The 18,850-nt window shown below is 41.8% G+C and overlaps 1 protein-coding gene across 21 annotated transcripts in view; it reads left to right on the forward strand.

Annotated features, from left to right (window-relative positions):
• Positions 1–3,851, forward strand: part of LOC115152808 (neurexin-1a) — a 758,004-nt gene extending 754,153 nt beyond the window's left edge. For all 21 annotated transcript variants that reach the window (XM_029697621.1, XM_029697623.1, XM_029697634.1 and 18 more), the window contains one exon: positions 1,574–3,851. In XM_029697621.1, coding sequence (XP_029553481.1) covers positions 1,574–1,881 — 308 coding nt within the window. In that variant the 3' untranslated portion in view covers positions 1,882–3,851. The remainder of the gene's footprint in view (positions 1–1,573) is intronic.
• Positions 3,852–18,850: the final 14,999 nt, after the last annotated feature.

Genomic DNA, 18,850 nt, shown 5'->3' on the forward strand with positions numbered 1-18,850 from the left:
CTTTTATGTGGTTGAAATATGATCAGCTATCGGCTAAGGTGTATGTAAACTTCCGACTTCAACTGTACATGTAGGAGCAGTCAGCATGGTACATCAGGACACACAACTGCAGCGAGTTCCGACTTCTAGAGTCTTCCTCAGGCAGCTTTGTGGACGGAAGCTGATGCTTCTCTAGAAGTAAAGGTGAGGACAGGTAAATGTCACATGACCGGTAAATAACTATACACAAAACAAATCTACAATATTATCACGTCAGTGTATAGACGCAACAGGAAAAATATCACATAGGAATGTATACAAAGAAGGTGCGTAAAGGATTACTCTATCAGAGCTGCATGTGTAAAATACAATACATGCACTGGTGCGTAAAAAAACGCACAAGGCACATTGTGATGATTATCAATAACTCAGCAGAGCAAGGAAGGATTATGTATACTAGAGAAAAAAGTTCAGATCTAGTTGTTTGTTTAATGCATGGGGGGCGACAGCGTCTAGGAGATGGATCCATTTACCCTCTTTTTGAAGTAAGAAAAGGTCAAAATCACCTCCTCTCTCATTCCTCCGCATTTTCTCTATAGCTCAGATCTTTAGTTCATTGACTAGGTGTTGGTGCTGAATAAAGTGGGCTGCTAGAGGGTAGTTCTCCTCCTTGCTCTAATAGAGCTTTTGTGTTCTATGACCCATGTCTCAGTGTGCATGTGGTCTTCCCGATTTGTAATTTGGAGCACGGGCACTGGATAATGTAGAGTGAGTCCATTCAACTTATTATGTGACTTGTTAAGCACATTTTTACTCCTGAACTTATTTAAGCTTGCCACAACAAAGGGGTTGAATACTTATTGACTAAAGACATTTCAGCTTTTCATTTTTAATTCATTTGTAAAACTTTAGAAAAAATTAATTACACTGTGCAGACCAGTGTCCAAAAATCTGTCTAGAACACAACACAATGTGGAAAAAGTCAAGAGGTGTGAATACTTTCTGAAGGCACCCTAATTTGCATCATAATGGAAAGGCTGTTTTGCTCTAAATTGTCTTTTCATTTGTTGGTCACTATGAGTCATCATGGACTGTCAACATGTCCTCATATCACTACTCTTCCGTATTTGCCTTTTCATTTAATGTATGTGTGAGATCTGTGAGTTTTGAGCTGTGAGTATGAGTTATTGTGGGTGAGATCATCCATGTAATGGTTGAGGTGTTGTTGGTAAGTTGGTGCTGGTTATGAGTTAGTCATAAAAACAGAATGAAGTGACTCTGTTGTTAAGTTACACTCAGGTCAGGGGATCTGGAATCTGCTAGCACACCTTCATAGCGGCTAAAGATATTGATCATACTCAATATTGATGTTCATGCTCCTGATATAAATCCATTCGCATTATGTTGTCATTGTGTGAATTTCAATGAATTTGAAAATAAACTTCCATTGTGTTACTACATTGAGTATTTTTTTGGTAGCATATTATATGCTTTGGAATGTGTTCTGTGTGAAATGGCGTAAGCTATCTTGTGTTGAATATGAGCTATTTATAATAACCACATCCTCCTTCTCTCTTTCTCTCCCTCTCCACAGCTAACCCAACAGGCCCGGCGGTGAAGGGCTACCCAGGTCCATCGGAGGGGGTGTTCCGTGAGTCCAGCAGTACCACAGGGATGGTGGTTGGCATCATAGCGGCAGCCGCCCTCTGTATCCTCATCCTGCTCTACGCCATGTACAAATACCGCAACCGGGACGAGGGATCTTACCATGTGGATGAGAGCCGTAACTACATCAGTAACACATCGCAGTCCAACGGGACATTGGTGAAGGACAAACCGCCGAACGCAGCCAAGACCTCCTTCAAGAGCAAGAAGAATAAGGACAAGGAGTATTATGTGTGATCCTTACTGTCTCTGGTCACTGGCCCGACAAACTTTTTATGACTCCAGAAGACCAATCAGGAGATCAGAAGACCACTAAAAAGTGTATAATAATGAACAAACGAAATCCAACAAAAACTACAAAATAACATTTTGTCTTTCATGTTACCCAAGACATGGTGGGATGGTGTTATACCTGAATGTCAAATGGACTAAAAAATAAAACAGAACATCATTCCTTTAGATTCTTAAAACCCAACAAACTAGGCTTTAGGAAATAGCACCAGGGAGGTATTCTATTGGACTATACTGATTATAAGGAAGAGGGTTTGGAACTGCAGAATAATCAACAGGAGTACCTAAACATCTTAAACCAACCATCAATCCAACCAATTGTTCAGTTTTATTCAGTTTATTACCAGGATATTGGTTGTCCAAACGGGAGAAGAGAGATGCAAACGGGTGAGGAGAGGTATACAATTGAGGAAGATATATTACAACTATAAACTCCAATGTTTAATTTACATATCCTGTGTTTGTGTTAACTGGGACCTTTTCTATGAGAAAATACTTAAAACGTACAAATGGGGTAAATAAAGAAAACCCAACGCCAAACATGTGCAACAACAGATGACGAGTGAAATAGAAAAGAGATGGCATAATGGGAAGGCAAGGTAACAGTGAAGAAGGAAGTGAAAGGATAAAGATGCTACCTACTGTATGTTTGACTAATCAGCCAAAGTATCTGCACTTTTTATGGTGGCAATGATGGCCAAAACACAGACTAAAGGAACGTTTGGCTGCCTGATCTATCAACAGTGCAAAGACAAAATGGCCTCCGATTAATCTTGATCAAGAGAGACTTATGTCAAGTTATGATTAAGATTCATTTTTGCCAGTTAAGAAATCATGATGCCTTAGATTCCACACTGTTGTTGAAAACTAAGGCAAAGTGTTTTACAGAATTCTGGAAGGAGAAGTCAGAATGTTCTGAATGCGATCATTCTGATACTGGAACACTCCATGCACGCAAAACGTATCTTATTACAGTACATATTTATATACAGTACAACCACATCTATATGTGCTTTCTGGACAGTGACAAAGTGGTGTTTTATAGCCTGTTGTATAGATGACCACGCAAGCTATATCTGCTCCTCCTCCAACCATTTTTGGAATAAAAAACAAATAAAAAAATGACAAAAATACCAAATTAAATGTTATTAAGTGTTGCTAGATATAGAAGATTTTACGATGACGTCGATCGGCAATTACTTTTCTTTTCAGTTGGATTCTTTATTCCCCCGTTAAACATCTGTTTTGTTTTTCTACAAATGCCAACCTGATCTAATAGATATATTGACCCTGTCCAGTAGTAGCCTGACTGTCCTCAAACTGTACAAGGTAATGATAGTGGACAGTAGAGACCTGGCATGATGATAAGCAGGATGAGGTCATGTCTCCAGGGTATCACGGACTTTCTCCCCATTCCTGCTCCTTCCCAATTCCTGGGGCAGTAACAGTAACGGACGGCCTTCCTCCCTATACCTGCCCCCCAAACTAAACCTAGCTATGTGCGAATGAAGACGTATACTACTGATGATGTTGCTGTATGTGTTCCTATAAGTGGTCCTATAACATGATTGTTTTGTGTATGCTTGGGCTGATGCAAACAACCTGAAGACGAAATAGGAAGAGATCATTTGAACCGTTTGTGTTTTTGTCATTCTACTGTCAGCTCTGTTCTGCTGTCCTGGTGACCTGATGGACTTGGAATGAGTACTACTATGACCTATAAATAATGAGGATTATTATAAATTCTTTGATTGTTAATTTCTTTTTTAATTTCTACATGTGCTATTTTTTTCTACAGTATTTTATTTTCAAATTGTGACAATGTCTTTATTATTGACCTCAGTAACATTTATTATGAAAAAAATTTGTTTTGAAAAATTAAATGAATAAATTAAATAAAATGTTACCTAATTGAACTTCAGTCTACTATATGAGGTTCTATGGTAAAATCATTGTGAGGTGAGAAACGTGCTTTGTTAATTACTAAATGGTTCATTGGTCTACCGTTCTGTTTTTTCTTTCTTATCGGTATCTCTTAAGTCAATTATCTTCATTTCCTACACTCTGTACATGCTATCCTTATTATAACTGCTTAAATTATACCTTACTTTATTAATCCATGCATACAATAACAAACAGAACAATATAAGACCTTCATTCCTACAGTTTCAACATGTTAACCAATAATATCAAACCAGTTGAACAGCATACACCCAGCTGGTTATGACAGCAACATATTAACCAATAATATTAAACCAGTTGAACAGCATACACCCAGCTGGTTATGACAGCAACATATTAACCAATAATATTAAACCAGTTGAACAGCATACACCCAGCTGGTTATGACAGAAACATGTTAACCAATAATATTAAACCAGTTGAACAGCATACACCCAGCTGGTTATGACAGAAACATGTTAACCAATAATATTAAACCAGTTGAACAGCATACACCCAGCTGGTTATGACAGCAACATGTTAACCAATAATATTAAACCAGTTGAACAGCATACACCCAGCTGGTTATGACAGCAACTTTTTGTAGTTATTAATTATGGCCAATAAAAACTATAAAAGGTATTGCATGCTTGCATCCCCAATGGCATCATATTCCCTATATAGTGCACTACTTTTGATCTATAGGAATAGGGCTCACACTATAAAGGGAATAGGTTGCCATTTGGGAAGACGCCCAGACATATCTCTCCTGCATAGAGAACACAAAGGGAATGTATTTCAAGGCTAAGAGAACACATTATACAGCACATAACTAATAAATGTGTGGAAATGTTGTGCATGCCAACAGCAACATTATACCCCCCTTAGCCATTAAGATGGCAAGATTATTTGAACAGATAAGATGACATGACCAAAAATATTTGAATCTACTGCTGTGAAGAAGGTAAACATTCCAGAAAGAAGCCGATTCCCTGCAGATCCTGAATCAAATACAGAACCTCTGAGACCTAGCTGTCTCAGAACATGCAACCCATGAAGATACCACACTGTCAACCGGGCAGGGATCAATAAAGCTATGAACGAATTGACTCAATGATTTGAGGGAACTTCATAGAGAGGTAAGAAAGGATGAGGAAGGAAAGAGAGGGGAGTGAGTGACATATGTTGTAAAATGAAAGACAATAAGGGCTGACGATGAGAAGAGGACTGATGATGAGACGTGGACCAAAGATGCCTCTGTATTAAGAATGAGAGATGAATTGACAAAGGACATTTTGAAAAACGTGAAATAGGCGAAAGGGAGCTGACAGATTTATTAAACTAGGGTACATCTTTTATGCTCTGTGAGAGGACGAGGTGGTGGAAGGAAGTATTTTTAGTAACTTGTTCATCCATGCTTCTCTCCTCTCTTCTCTTCTCCGTCTTTTTCTCTCCCATGCGCTGTCATTTTCTTTCACTGTCCTTCCTCCCTCCCTCTCTATCTGCGCTGTATATATCAGATGCCTCTCTCTCCCCCTCTCTCTCCCTCTTTCTCTCCCCCTCACTGTATCTCTCTCTCTCCCTCCCTATATCCGTCTCTCTCCCACTCCCTGTACCTCTCCCCCCCCTCTCTCTCTCTCTCTCTCGCTCTCTCTCCCCCTCCCTCTATATGTCTCTCTCCCTCCCTGTATCCCTCTCTCTCCCCTTTCCTGTATCTCTCCCTCTCTCTCTCGCCCCTCCCTCCCTCCCTCCCTCCCTCCCTCCCTCCCTCCCTCCCTCCCTGTATCTCTCACTCTCTCTCGCTCTCTCTCTCGTTTTCTCTCTCTTTCTACTCCCTCCCTTTCTCTCTCTCTCCCTCTCCCCGTATCTCTCTCTCCTCCCTCTCTGTTTGAGCTTGCTGTACTACACGTTCCTTTAATTCGACAAGCTCATGTAATTCTCCTTCTCTGCATCAACCACATTTTTTCCACTTTCACTCCCCCGTCCCGACCCCTGGTAGAGCCACGTCATGGGGATCCTACTCCTGCTTCTTATGGAGTGATGTTACCCCCTCTTGCAGATCTATTCTACGTACATGGACAGTATGATAATGTTGACATAATTATAATAAAAACATATGAAAACTGTTTTGGCAGATTGACAATACTGTACGATTAGTAGTCTGCTTTTTGGGGGATTTTGTATCAACTGTTACACAGCATGGGATTTAATGTATGGTTAATAATGCATTCAATCCTTTCTGTTGTGCTATTACTCTATACTCAGGGACTGGCTGAGTGTCTGCTGTAATGTTTCTTTTGGAAGCAGACGGAAGGTACTGTAGACATCAGGAAGTAATGCTGAGGAAGAAGGACACATCCTGTTGGGAAGTCCTGCATGTAGGTATAACGGTGTTCGTCGGAAGAAGGGGACCAAAGCGCAGCGTGGTACGTGTGACCTAACCAAACAGAGAAAAACGGATCTCTCAGGTCAGGGCGTGACAGTACCCCCCCCCCCCCCAAAAAAAAGGTGCGGACTCCCGGCCGCAAACCTGAACCTATAGGGGAGGGTCCGGGTGGGCATCTACCCATGGTGGCGGCTCCGGTTCGGGGCGTAGCCCCTGCTCCACCCGCTGATCCCTCTGCTTTTGTATCACCGGACCGTGGATCGTCAGAGGAGGAAACGGACCATGAATCATCGCCGGAGGCTCTGAACTGAGAACCCCCGCTGGAGGTTCTGGACTGCTGACCGCCGCTGGAGACTCCGGACTGCAGACCGGCCGGCACTGGAGGTCTGGAGCGTAGGGCTGGCACAACCCGTCCTGGCCAGATACTCACTTTAGCCCGGTGTCATGACGTTGCCTTCTTTGAGTACAGGGAGCACAGTTGACCCCCTCCCCCTTGCACCATCCCCCTACCTACCTCTCCCTACCCACGCCCTGTGAAGGCGGTCATAAATTCCAAAGGAAATGTCCTGCCTAACAGGCCACAGTTGAGACAGAGAGGGGTTTCATAGAGAGACAAAGGAAATTTTTCCAACTCACAGAATTGGAGAACCGAATGACATTTATGTTCTGGAGAAGGTATAAAAGATTGGTGAAGAATCCAGCTACGAACTGGTCCGCTTGGTACAATTTTGTGATACCCATTGGAGACAATAGTACCATATTACCATACTAAGGTTTATATAGTAGCCTCAGCTATGGGACTTGCATCTAAATGGTTGTATAAAATGTATTAATAAGGATAAAGCTATTTGGAATACGTTGAGATGCTATGTACTGATGTTAATGTGATAGAATGTATTTCTGTTCAAAGCTTAAATCAGTCATCGGCATGCCCCCCAGGGACACAGACAGGACCAAGCATCATGTGACAAGCCTGTTCTATGTTCACGTATAAAACCCCCACCCTGATTTTCTTTCATCAGACCAGGCCTCCCCTCCATTACGAGTTGGCCAATAGGTTTGACCATCCAATTCCTCTACTGAAAGTTAACTACACCACGTTGTTAACTTGTAGACTATCGATACCGACAGAATAAGAACAAGTCTATGATATTAATTATTAGTCTGCAGCTAAGTACTCGATATCATCGACCGCGAAGACCGACGAAACATCCATTCTATAACGACATTAATGAATGTCACTTTGAAAGATCCATTCTAACCGAGAGAGAGAGAGAGAGAGAGAACGCGGACAAAACTCTCCAACAGAACAGAACTCTCCAACAAGGATCCCGACACACACTGAGCGTAAATATATATTGATTGAAATTGTTCCCGAATGAGTGAGCGTTCATGTGCAAAGGATTAGCATATCAATTGTTAATATTTATCAACTCTGTGTGCCTCCTCAGCTGCCCTTTATGACCCTTTGTTTAACAAGACACCAGCCATGCCTGTTTAGCCCACTAGGGCACAGTACTCTACCAATTCTTTGTGACGATAATTACTGTTTGTATGCTTTCTGTGAATTACTTAGTTTAGTAAATAAATGATTTTAAGACAATTGATGTATGGATGACTTTTAGTAAAGGCTGGATTCGTGCAGATACAACAATTTACGATGTTTGGAATGAGACTGGATACGAGGTAGAATACACCATTTAAACCAGAAGATAATTGGCCTATACTATAATATAATATATAATGTTAAAATATAGGAAAGTTATATTAGGAAAATTATAACTTTGTAATCTGAATATTTTCCTTGGTGCCCCGATCTCCTAGTTAATTACAGTTAAACGATTAATCAGTTTAATCACGTGATAATAATTACAGGGAGTTATTTTGATAAACATGTCTTCAGTTAATGGTGCCCAAAGACACGACACCGGCAAGTGCGGGGCGTTGGCACAGGACAAACTGGGCTGTGAAGGCACACTGGTGACACAGTGCGTAGAGCTGGCGCAGGATATACTGGGCCGTGGAGGCGCACTGGAGACCAGGAGCGCTGAGCCAGCACAATCCGTCCTGGCTGAATGCCCACTCTAGCACGGCAAATGCGGGGCGCAGGCACAGAGCGCACCGGGCTATGAATGCGCACTGGAGATATAGTGCACATCACAGCATAACACGGTGCCTGACTGTTCACATGCTACCCACGGTAAGCACGGGGAGTTGGCTCAGGTCTCCACCCTGACTCTGCCAATCTCTCCATGTGCCCCCCCCCAAAAAAAAATGTTTTTGGGGGGGCTGCCTCTCGTGCTTCCGTCGTTGCTGTGCTAGTTCCTCGTATCGTTGCCGTTCCTCTCTCGCTGTCTCCACCTGCTTCCATGGCAGGGACTTGTCCCCTGCCATTACCTCCTCCCAGGTCCAGGATGTCCTCCACTCTCTCTTTTCCTGGGCCCAGGATCCCTGCTCCTCCTGGGCACGCTGCTTGGTCCGTTTTTGGTGGGTAGTTCTGTCACGTTCGCTCGTCGGAAGAAGGGGACCAAAGCGCAGCATGGTACGTGTTCATGATTTTATTTATCAAAAAACACTCGAACAAAAAAAAAAAAAAAAAAAAGCCAAACAGTTCCGTCAGGTACACTATACAAAACAGAAGACAACTACCTACAAACACAGGTGGGAAAAAGGCTGCCTAAGTATGATTCCCAATCAGAGACAACGATAGACAGCTGCCTCTGATTGGAAACCATACTCGGCCAAAACAAAGAAATAGATAGCATAGAATGCCCACCCCACATCACACCCTGACCTAACCAAGCAGAGAAAAACGGATCTCTCAGGTCAGGACGTGACAGTAGGTTTCAGATGAAGTCAGTAAGTAGTGGTAGATCATTGCAACAGTCTGTCTCTGTTTTCGTCTCTGGAGGAAGCCTGAACCTGAACAAAATTTGTGACTTGACAGTTGACTTGTCATAAAGAAAAAACACTTGCCACCCTCAATTTTTTCATTCCATGAGACTTTTGAAAAAAACATGCAGGGCTAGACATTTAAACCTCTTTGGGCTAGCGTCCCACCTCGCCAACATCTGGTGAAATTGCAGAGCTCGAAATTCAAAATACAAAACTCGCAATATTAAACATTCATGAAAATACAAGTGTCTTACATCGTTTAAAAGCTTAACTTATTGTTAATCCAGCCACTTTGTCAGATTTCAAAAAGGCTTTATGGCGAAAGCATACCATGCGATTATCTGAGGACAGCGCCCCACGTACAAAAGCATTACAAACATTTTCCAAACAAGTAGAGGTGTCACGAAAGTCAGAAATAGTGATAAAATAAATCACTTACCTTTGAAGATCTTCCTCTGTTTGCAATCCCAAGGGTCCCAGCTACATAACAAATGGTCATTTTGTTCGATATAGTCCTTTATATCCAAAAAAAAGTCATTTTAGTTGGCACGCTTGATTCAGTAATCCACCGGCTTCACTCATTCAAAATGCATACAAAGGAATCCCAAAAGTTACCAATAAACATCCAAACAAGTCAAACAACATTTCTAATCAATCCTCAGGTACCCTAATATGTAAATAAATGATACAATTTAAGACAGAGAATAGTATGTTCACTACCGGAGATAAATAACGAAGTGCGCCCTCATCCATGCGTGCCACAATAGCACAGTCAAAATGGGAGCCACCTAGAAAAACTACAAATTTTAGCTCATTTTTCAAAAAACAAGCCTGAAGCTCTTTCTAAATACTCTTGACATCTAGTGGAAGCCCTAGGAACTGCAATCTGGGAGGTATTCTTTTGATTTTCCCATAGACAGCCATTTCTAAAACAAATCTGGATGGATTTTCTTCGGGTTTTTGCCTGCCATATCAGTTCTTTTATACTCACAGACATTATTTTAACAGTGTTAGACACTTTAGAGTGTTTCTATCCAATACTACCAATTATATGCATATCCTAGCTTCTGGGCCTGAGTAACAGGCAGTTTACTTTGGGCACCTCAGTCATCCAAACTTCCGAATACTGCCCCCAATCCCAAAGAAAAAACGTGTTTATCCACTTGTCCTTCAGACAAGGTGACTGAAAATGGTGTTGTGTTGTTTGGTGCAACAAACCACTTTACAAAATAAAATTCGTTATTATTCCCATACCATTATTACAGAGAATCAGACAAATTATTCTACTCTCTGCCTATTGACTACTTAGCTTGTAGACTACTTAGCTCATAATAGAACACTACTCTTAAGACAAAAAAAAGCTCTTTACCTGAATCGCATTTGAAAGCTGTCTAGAAATGCACAAGTTTTGTAGGAAGCAATCACTCCCCCATTGCTGATTACACATGATCTATAACTGGGCTAATAACTCACTAACTAATGTAGCAAAGGATATTAACAAAATATTTTTATCTCAAAACAAAGCACATTTACTCACGACCGCTCATGCTGTGAACACAGTCCACTTCAAAGTTAAAGGAACAGATCAATATGGCAATGGTCTATTTGCATATAGGCCTACTTCCGCTCTGATTGTTTATGCAGCACTGGTTTGTTTAGAGTACAGGCTGAGTCGTGCGTGTCAATGTTATAGATTCCTACTCTGATGTGTTCTGCCTACAACAAAATATCTTGCATAGTTTGTTTCAGTGTGTTGCATTGAAAGTGGCTAACATTGAATTGATTCGATCACAATTGCCCCTGTAAAGGGAAACGTTGAATGTGTTACAGGGAAAACTCTAGAACAGGGGTCACCAATGTTTACTGAGTAAACATGACTGAAAAAAACATAAGCCTATTCAACATTAACCAATTAAAAACAGTAGCGTAGCAATGAGGTTTGTGCAGTAGGCTTTAGGCCTAATACATTATCACCGCATTCTGGCTTTGCTTGAAATGTTGTTCGGCCCATTTTTTTAAATTATATTTCAAAATTTGAGGTGGGCTATATGATCACACCGGTAATAGATCCTTTGTTTTATTACTTGTGAGGCACAGCTGAGTGAGCAAACCTTTAAATAATTTGCTTTTTATTTTACTGGGCTGATGGTTCCTGCATCTGATGGTCCTGCATCAGGCTGACATCAGACTGAGGGTCAGCCTCTCAATATCCCTATGTTCTCTCTTCCCTCCACTGACCAATAAGGGACACCATCTTCCAGCTGATGTGGAAACCAGTCACATGCACAAATTCAAATGATTCCCATGAACAGAGAAAGTGAAATATTCCTCTCTATTAAAGAAGACCCAAGCCGTTAATAATAACAACAACGCAAGCCTATAGATATACTTTCCTACTCATTCATTACGGAATGCCTTGGATATGGACGTGTCCGCTGGTCTAGAAAGTTGAGTGTAGTTCAATCTTGTGCTTCTCTATGTGGGCTAATATTTATTCTGTGTGGCAGTCCCAGGGGAGCTGCCTGTCAGTCTTGGGGTTACAGCGCGCCGGCGCGCGCACGCAGCATAGAGGGAACATTGCTTGCCACTCTACTTTGACTTGAGCATCTATGACTCATGACTTGGACTTGAGCTATATGACTGGTGAGATTCGATTTGTCATCTCGCGCTTTATGTAAGACTATCTGTCCTTTATGTTGGAGTGCTGCAGGTTCTGTGCGTTCTGTTCTGTGTCTTGCCAATCAGATTCACGGAAATCACAGGTTGCTCAGGCCAGACACAAAGCACATCAACTAGCAAAGCGTGCACCGCTCCTCTGTCCTCCGCTATTTATTTAGTATATAGGAAGTATGGGAAGAAAACAAGATCATTTTAATAAGAACCGCATCCCGCAGCTGTATAGGTTACAGCCAATGCGCACTGTCCCTTCTTTCCCTGTGGCCAGGGTAAATACAGTGGTAATGTTATGGAGCCTATTTATATCCCATTTATTTGTGTTTTGAGAAAATGTGAACGTGATAAAATTTGGTTTAGGCTATACTCAAACTTCTGCTGGCTGGCTGGCTAGGCTACCTTGACCTTCAATCCAAAATGATTAACTGAAATTAATCAAACAGCACAATACTGATTACATAAATGTTTAATTGCAGTTGCATAAGCCTATATGATGCAAACCTGCATCAGTCAAGCTCAGCCCTGTGAGTTCTATTGTCCAATGGCAGTGGTTGTATCTGCTTAAATTTAAGTCAGGTTTAAAATATCATTAATTTTAACAAGTGCAAGGCTGCTGCAGTTTGACAGGGTTTTGATCAATAGAGGTTTTCAGAAACAGAGTTTTTGTAATTTGTTTTAGGCTGTTTTTAAGGATACGCAAATGTCACTTTATAGATGGCGCTGGCTGTGCCAGGTTGGATCTGAATGCATATATATGTCCGTAAAATGTCTCAAATGTCCGGTAAATTAAAGTCTTCCCTGTCATGTTGTCCGGCGCCAAATCCTAAAGAATACTCTGAAATGGCACATTGTTTTAGAATATTCACTTGAAAATCAGTCGGCAATTGGATGGCAATCTAAAGACTCTGGCAAGTGCGCTAGTCCAGTGTCACTTTGATTATGCCTGCACATCATGGTTCACCAGCAGCCCCAAACATCTAAACAATAAGCTACCAGCCAAACAAGCTTGTAAGAATTGTGCTTAAACTCCCCCCTCATACTCATCTGGAGGTTGAGCATTTCTCTCTATCTCTGTAATGTGTCTGTATCTAGGTGACTCTTTATGTATTCATGTAAAAAATAGGGTCCACAATGGAAAAAAGTCCCCGACTTTATTGTGCAATCCCGGTCAATTTAAACAAATCTTTGTGTACAGTATGCATTTATTTTAACTGGCAATTAAAATCAATCAATCACTCCAAACGATGCAGCGGCCAATTGATGAATGGAAAGGGACATATGTTGTAGAACACCAAAAACTTTGATGACATTCTGAGATTGTCAAGCCTTCAATACTGGGTAAGCCTAGGGATGGATGTATTTTTTTTATTAATTTTGGTGTTGAAAATGGAAAACATGATATGGAAGTGCCCGAAGTTGTGTGGTGCATTGGCAAAGAAACCTGTTGGTGGAAAATGTGTTGCATATATTTTATATAATTATAAATATGGCATCAAAACGTTGAAAATCCAATTTTCCCCTAGCTGATTGTATGCAGCTTGCTCTGATTGTACTGTAATGAATCAAGAAGAGAGAGAGTGAGATCTTCTGTGATGGTAAGCGAACACTCAACCTTCTGGCTCGTAACCATGCCTGGCATCGACTGTGCCACAAAAGCATGCTGAAGTGGCAAAGTCGACATCCACATTAAACACAGTTGTCATTTGTGGTCGTAAATATTATTTTGAGTTCATTCTTTGAGGGGGGATGATGTTCAATTTAGTGGAGGGTCATGTGAAAATATTTTTTACATTGGGGGGAGAATGATATATTTTTTATGAGCAGCCACTTCCCCCAATACATTTCCATCTGTCTCTAATTATAGTATATATGCCATTAAGCAGATGCTTTACTCTACTGTAGACCATGCGTGCCTGAACTGGACTGCATCTTGCTGTAAATGGAAGGTAACAAAGAAATGCAAGTTAAAAGGTTGTAACTAGTTAGACATTTTGTCCATGTAGCCAGAAAGAGATGTCTAAGGTGAAGAGCAGGACATAGCTTTAAGTGGCGAGCCATTTTCTATCACATTTAGTTCCGCACTCTCTGTAACTTTTACATTTTGAAAGAAAGTCACTTAAGCAAAGCACGCAAAACATACGTATCACCCTCATCTCAAACAGCTGTATTCTGTGAATTACACTGAACAAAAATACAAACAGAAGCAGACATGCAGTTGTCTTCAGACTACTCTGATTACTTTCTGTTGAAATGTGATCTCTGACACCTATTGGATACTGTGAAAAAGGAATGATGCAACTCCAATAGATCTCTGTAATGTTAGTGTAAATCAGGGGTAGGCAACCCTGGTCCTAGAGTGCCGCAGATATACTGAACAAAAATATAAACTCAACATGATAAGTGTTGTTTCATGAGCTGAAATAACATTTCCCAGAAGTGTTCCACACGCACAAAAAGCTTATTTCTCTCAAATGTTGTATTTTATCCTTTGCCAAAATAATCCATCCACCTGACAGGTGTGGCATATCAATAAACTGATTAAACAGCATGATCATTACACAGGTACACCCTTTAAAATGTGCAGTTTGTCACATGATGCAAAGCCACAGATGTCTCAAGTTTTGAGGGAGCTTGCAATTGGCATGCTGACTGCAGGAATGTCCACCAGAGCTGTTGCCAGATAATTTGAATGTTAATTTCCCTACTTAATCTGCGTGCAATGTCATTTTAGAGAATTTGGCGGTAGGTCCAACGAGCCTCACAACCACAAACCACGTGTAACCACTCCAGTCCAAGACCTTCAAATCCGGTTTCTTCACCTGCATGATCAGCTGAGGGGGAGTGGTGGGGAGTGCTGAGGACTATTTCTGTCTATCATAAAGCCCTTTTGTGGGGAAAAAGTCATTCTGATTGGCTGGGCCTGGTTCCCCAGTGGGTGAGCCTGGCTGTCAAGTGGGTGGGCCTATGCCCTCCCAGGCCCACCCATGGCTGCACCCCTGCCCAGTTATGTGAAATCCATAGACTAATGCCTAATTCATTCATTTCAATTGACTGATTTCCTTATATGAACTGCAACTCAGTACAATCATTAAAATTGTTACAAGTATTTATATTTTTGATCAGTATATTATTAGCATAATCGAGATCTTCAGCGCGTTGAAACTGTAAAAAAACAGCAGTGGAATTGTTAGACAATGTTGACTGATGGAACAGCACTGTAGCTGTAAGAAGCAGTGGATGGACATTCATGATACCTTCTGCTACACAGTGCTGTCTGTCACCAATTGTGTAGAGATGTATGTTCCTAGGGAAACAGCATTACATTGCTACATACGCATGCTTTTCCAAGCATCTGCTAAATAATACACTATTTCTAATAATTCTAGACCTGTGTTATCTAGTAGTCTGATTATTAATTCAATAACTTTCTACATTTTCATTATCCTCAACTAGACAAAGCTGGATATAAGGTTATGATCATAATGATGATGATGGCCATTGATTGATATGTGCCCGAGGGTAATACCACTCTTCACCACATTAAATATGCTCCTTTTGCTTAGTGCAATGCACTCTCTGGCTCCAGCACACATCAGAAAATGTTAAAATCTATATTTAATATCCACCAGATCAATGTTTTCTGTCTTTTTATTCCACATCGCTCCGGTCAGCATATCAGGGCTATAAATGGGGTTTATTGAAAAGCAAATGCCTTATTATTGTAAAAGTGCTGTTTGTTTCTGTGTGAATTTCTGACTGTTTCAGTTGCGCTGTTGAGAAACACATTGCCCAAGAGAATGTAATGTAGCTACATCTACTGTATTGTATTTCAGTGTGTGGGTCTCTGAGACTTTAGCTACATCTACTGTATTGTGTAACTGTGTGGGTCTCTGAGATATTAGCTACATCTACTGTATTGTGTTACTGTGTTGGTCTTTGAGAGTTTAGCTACATCTACTGTATTGTGTAACTGTGTGGGTCTGTGACACTTTAGCTACATCTACTGTATTGTGTCGCTGTGTGGGTCTCTGAGATATTAGCTACATCTACTGTATTGTGTAACTGTGTGGGTCTCTGAGATATTAGCTACATCTACTGTATTGTGTTACTGTGTTGGTCTTTGAGACTTTAATTACCTATACTGTATTGTATTTCAGTGTGTGGGTCTCTGAGACTTTAGCTACATCTACTGTATTGTGTTACTGTGTTGGTCTTTGAGACTTTAATTATATCTACTGTATTGTATGTGACTGTGTGGGTCTCTGAGACTTTAGCTACATCTACTGTATTGTGTCGCTGTGCTGGTTTCTGAGACTTTAGTTATGTCTACTGTATTGTGTAACTGCGTGGGTCTATGAGACTTTAGCTAAAACTACTGTATTGTGTAACTGTGTGGGTCTCTGAGACTTTACTTACATTTACTGTATTGTGTCGCTACATCTACTGTATTGTATGTAACTTTGTTGGTCTCTGAGACTGTAGCTACATCTACTGTATTGTGTCACTGTGTGGGTCTCTGAGACTTTCTACATCTACTGTATTGTGTCACTGTGTGGGTCTCTGAGACTGTTCTAGTTGCGATGTTTTAAAAACTCCTTGCCGAAGTATATGAATGGAGGCCAGGCACTTCGAGAGATCTCTGCTTTGTTCTAAATCTGCGTGTTGTGCCCGGAATACAGACTGGGAATCAGAACATATCACTTTGTATTTAGTCCTCCTTCACAGTATGAAATACTATTTCTATGACTGGAATACAAAAATCAAGCCAACAATCTATTGAAATAATGTATAGTATACTTTCAGAGAGAAATGTATAGTTTGCTTAAATTTGAAGTACAATGCATGGTTTGGCATGGGGGACTGGACAACCCCATGGGAAGGAGAAAAACCCCATGGGAGAGAGGACAACCCCATGGGAAAGAGGACAACACCATGGGAGAGAGGACAACCCCATGTGAGACAGGACAACCCCATGTGAGAGAGGACAAACCCATGTGAGAGAGGACAACCCCATGTGAGAGAGGACAAACCCATGTGAGAGAGGACAAACCCATGTGAGAGAGGATAACCTCATGGGAGTGAGGACAACACCATGGGAGAGAGGACAAACCCATGTGAGAGAGGACAAACCCATGTGAGAGAGGACAACCTCATGGGAGTGAGGACAACCTCATGGGAGTGAGGACAACCCCATGGAAGAGAGGACAACCCCTTGTGAGAGAGTACAACCCATTGTGAGAGAGGACAAACCCATGTGAGAGAGGACAACCTCATGGGAGTGAGGACAACCCCATGGGAGTGAGGACAACCCCATGGGAGAGAGGACAACCCCATGGGAGAGAGGACAACCCCATGGGAGAGAGGACAACCTCATGGGAGTGAGGACAACCCCATGGGCGAGAGGACAACCCCATGTGAGAGAGGACAACCCCATGTGAGGGAGCACAACCCCATGTGAGAGAGGACAACCCCATTGGAGAGAGGACAACCTCATGGGAGTGAGGACAACCCCATGGGCGAGAGGACAACCCCATGTGAGAGAGGACAACCCCATGTGAGGGAGCACAACCCCATGGGAGAAAGGACAATCTCATGTGAGAGAGGACAATTCCATGGGAGAGAGGACAACCCCATGGGAGAGGCGACAACCCAATGCGAGAGAGGACAACTCCTATTTGGTGGCTCATTATTTTATGAGTCAGCCCTATTTTCCTGAAACAGTTTGGGATTTGGTGATATGCCATACCCAGGTGTCTTCTCTCCCATGGGTTTGTCCTATATCACCATGGTGAATCTCTATATCACCCAGGTTGATTGCTTTTCCACCTCCCTGCATTTAGGCCGCTGGAGAAACTATACAACCGGGAAGAACTATTGGAAATCAGAGCGGTGGTAACTCACCAGCACTACCAGCATTATGACCTGGAATACAACTTTCCCGAAGTGGATACTTTGTTCACACTAACCAGGGCAATTGAGGCTAGTACACCACCCACCGCTTCCGAGTATATTACTCGCTAATGTTCAGTCCCTGGATAATAAAGTTGATGAGCTCAGGGCAAGGGTTTCGTTCAAGAGAGACATCAGGGATTCCAACATACTCTGTTTCACGGTAACATGGCTCTCTCGGGATATACTGTCGGAGTCGGTCCAGCCGACAGTATAGTCCGATATACTGTCGGAGTCAGTCCAGCCGGGATTCTCAGTTCATCGTGCCGACAGGAATAAACATCTCTCCGTGAAGAAGAAGGGCGGGGGTGTATGTTTCATGACTCATTGTGTAATTGTGATAACATATAGGAAGTCAAGTCATTTTGTTCACCCGACCTAGAATACCTTACAATCAAATGCCGACCGTATTATCTCCCACGAGAATTATTTTCGGTTATAGTCACGGGCGTGTATATCCCCCTAATGCCAATACCACGACGGCCCTCAAGGAACTTCACCGGACTTTATGCAAACTGGAAACCATATATCCTGAGGCTGCATTTATTGTAGCTCGGGATTTTAACAAATCAAATTTGATGAAAAGGCTGCCTAAATTCTATCAGCATATCGACTGTAGTACTCAAGCTGCTAAAACACTCGACCACTGTTACTCCAACTTCCGGGATGCATAGAAGTCCCTCTTCCACCTTCCTTTTGGCAAATATGACCATGACTCCTTTTTGCTCCTCCCTTCCTATAGGCAGAAACTCAAACAGGAAATACCCGTGCTAAGGACTATTCAACGCTGGTCTGACCAACCGGAATCTACGCTTCAAGATGGTTTTAATCATGCGGACTGGGATATGTTCTGGGTAGATTCCAATAATAATATTGACTAATACACTGAGACAGTGACTGGGTTTATCAGGAAGTGTATAGGAGATGTTGTACCCACTGTGACTATTAAAACCTACCCTAACCAGTAACTGTGGATAGATGGCAGCATTTGCACAAAACTGAAAGTGCAAACCACCGCATTTAAGCATGGCATGGTGACTGGGATATGGCAGAATACAAACAGAGTAGTCA

Source organism: Salmo trutta, chromosome 18 (assembly GCF_901001165.1).
Source record: "Salmo trutta chromosome 18, fSalTru1.1, whole genome shotgun sequence".
In the NCBI taxonomy this organism is placed as follows: Eukaryota; Metazoa; Chordata; class Actinopteri; order Salmoniformes; family Salmonidae; genus Salmo; species Salmo trutta.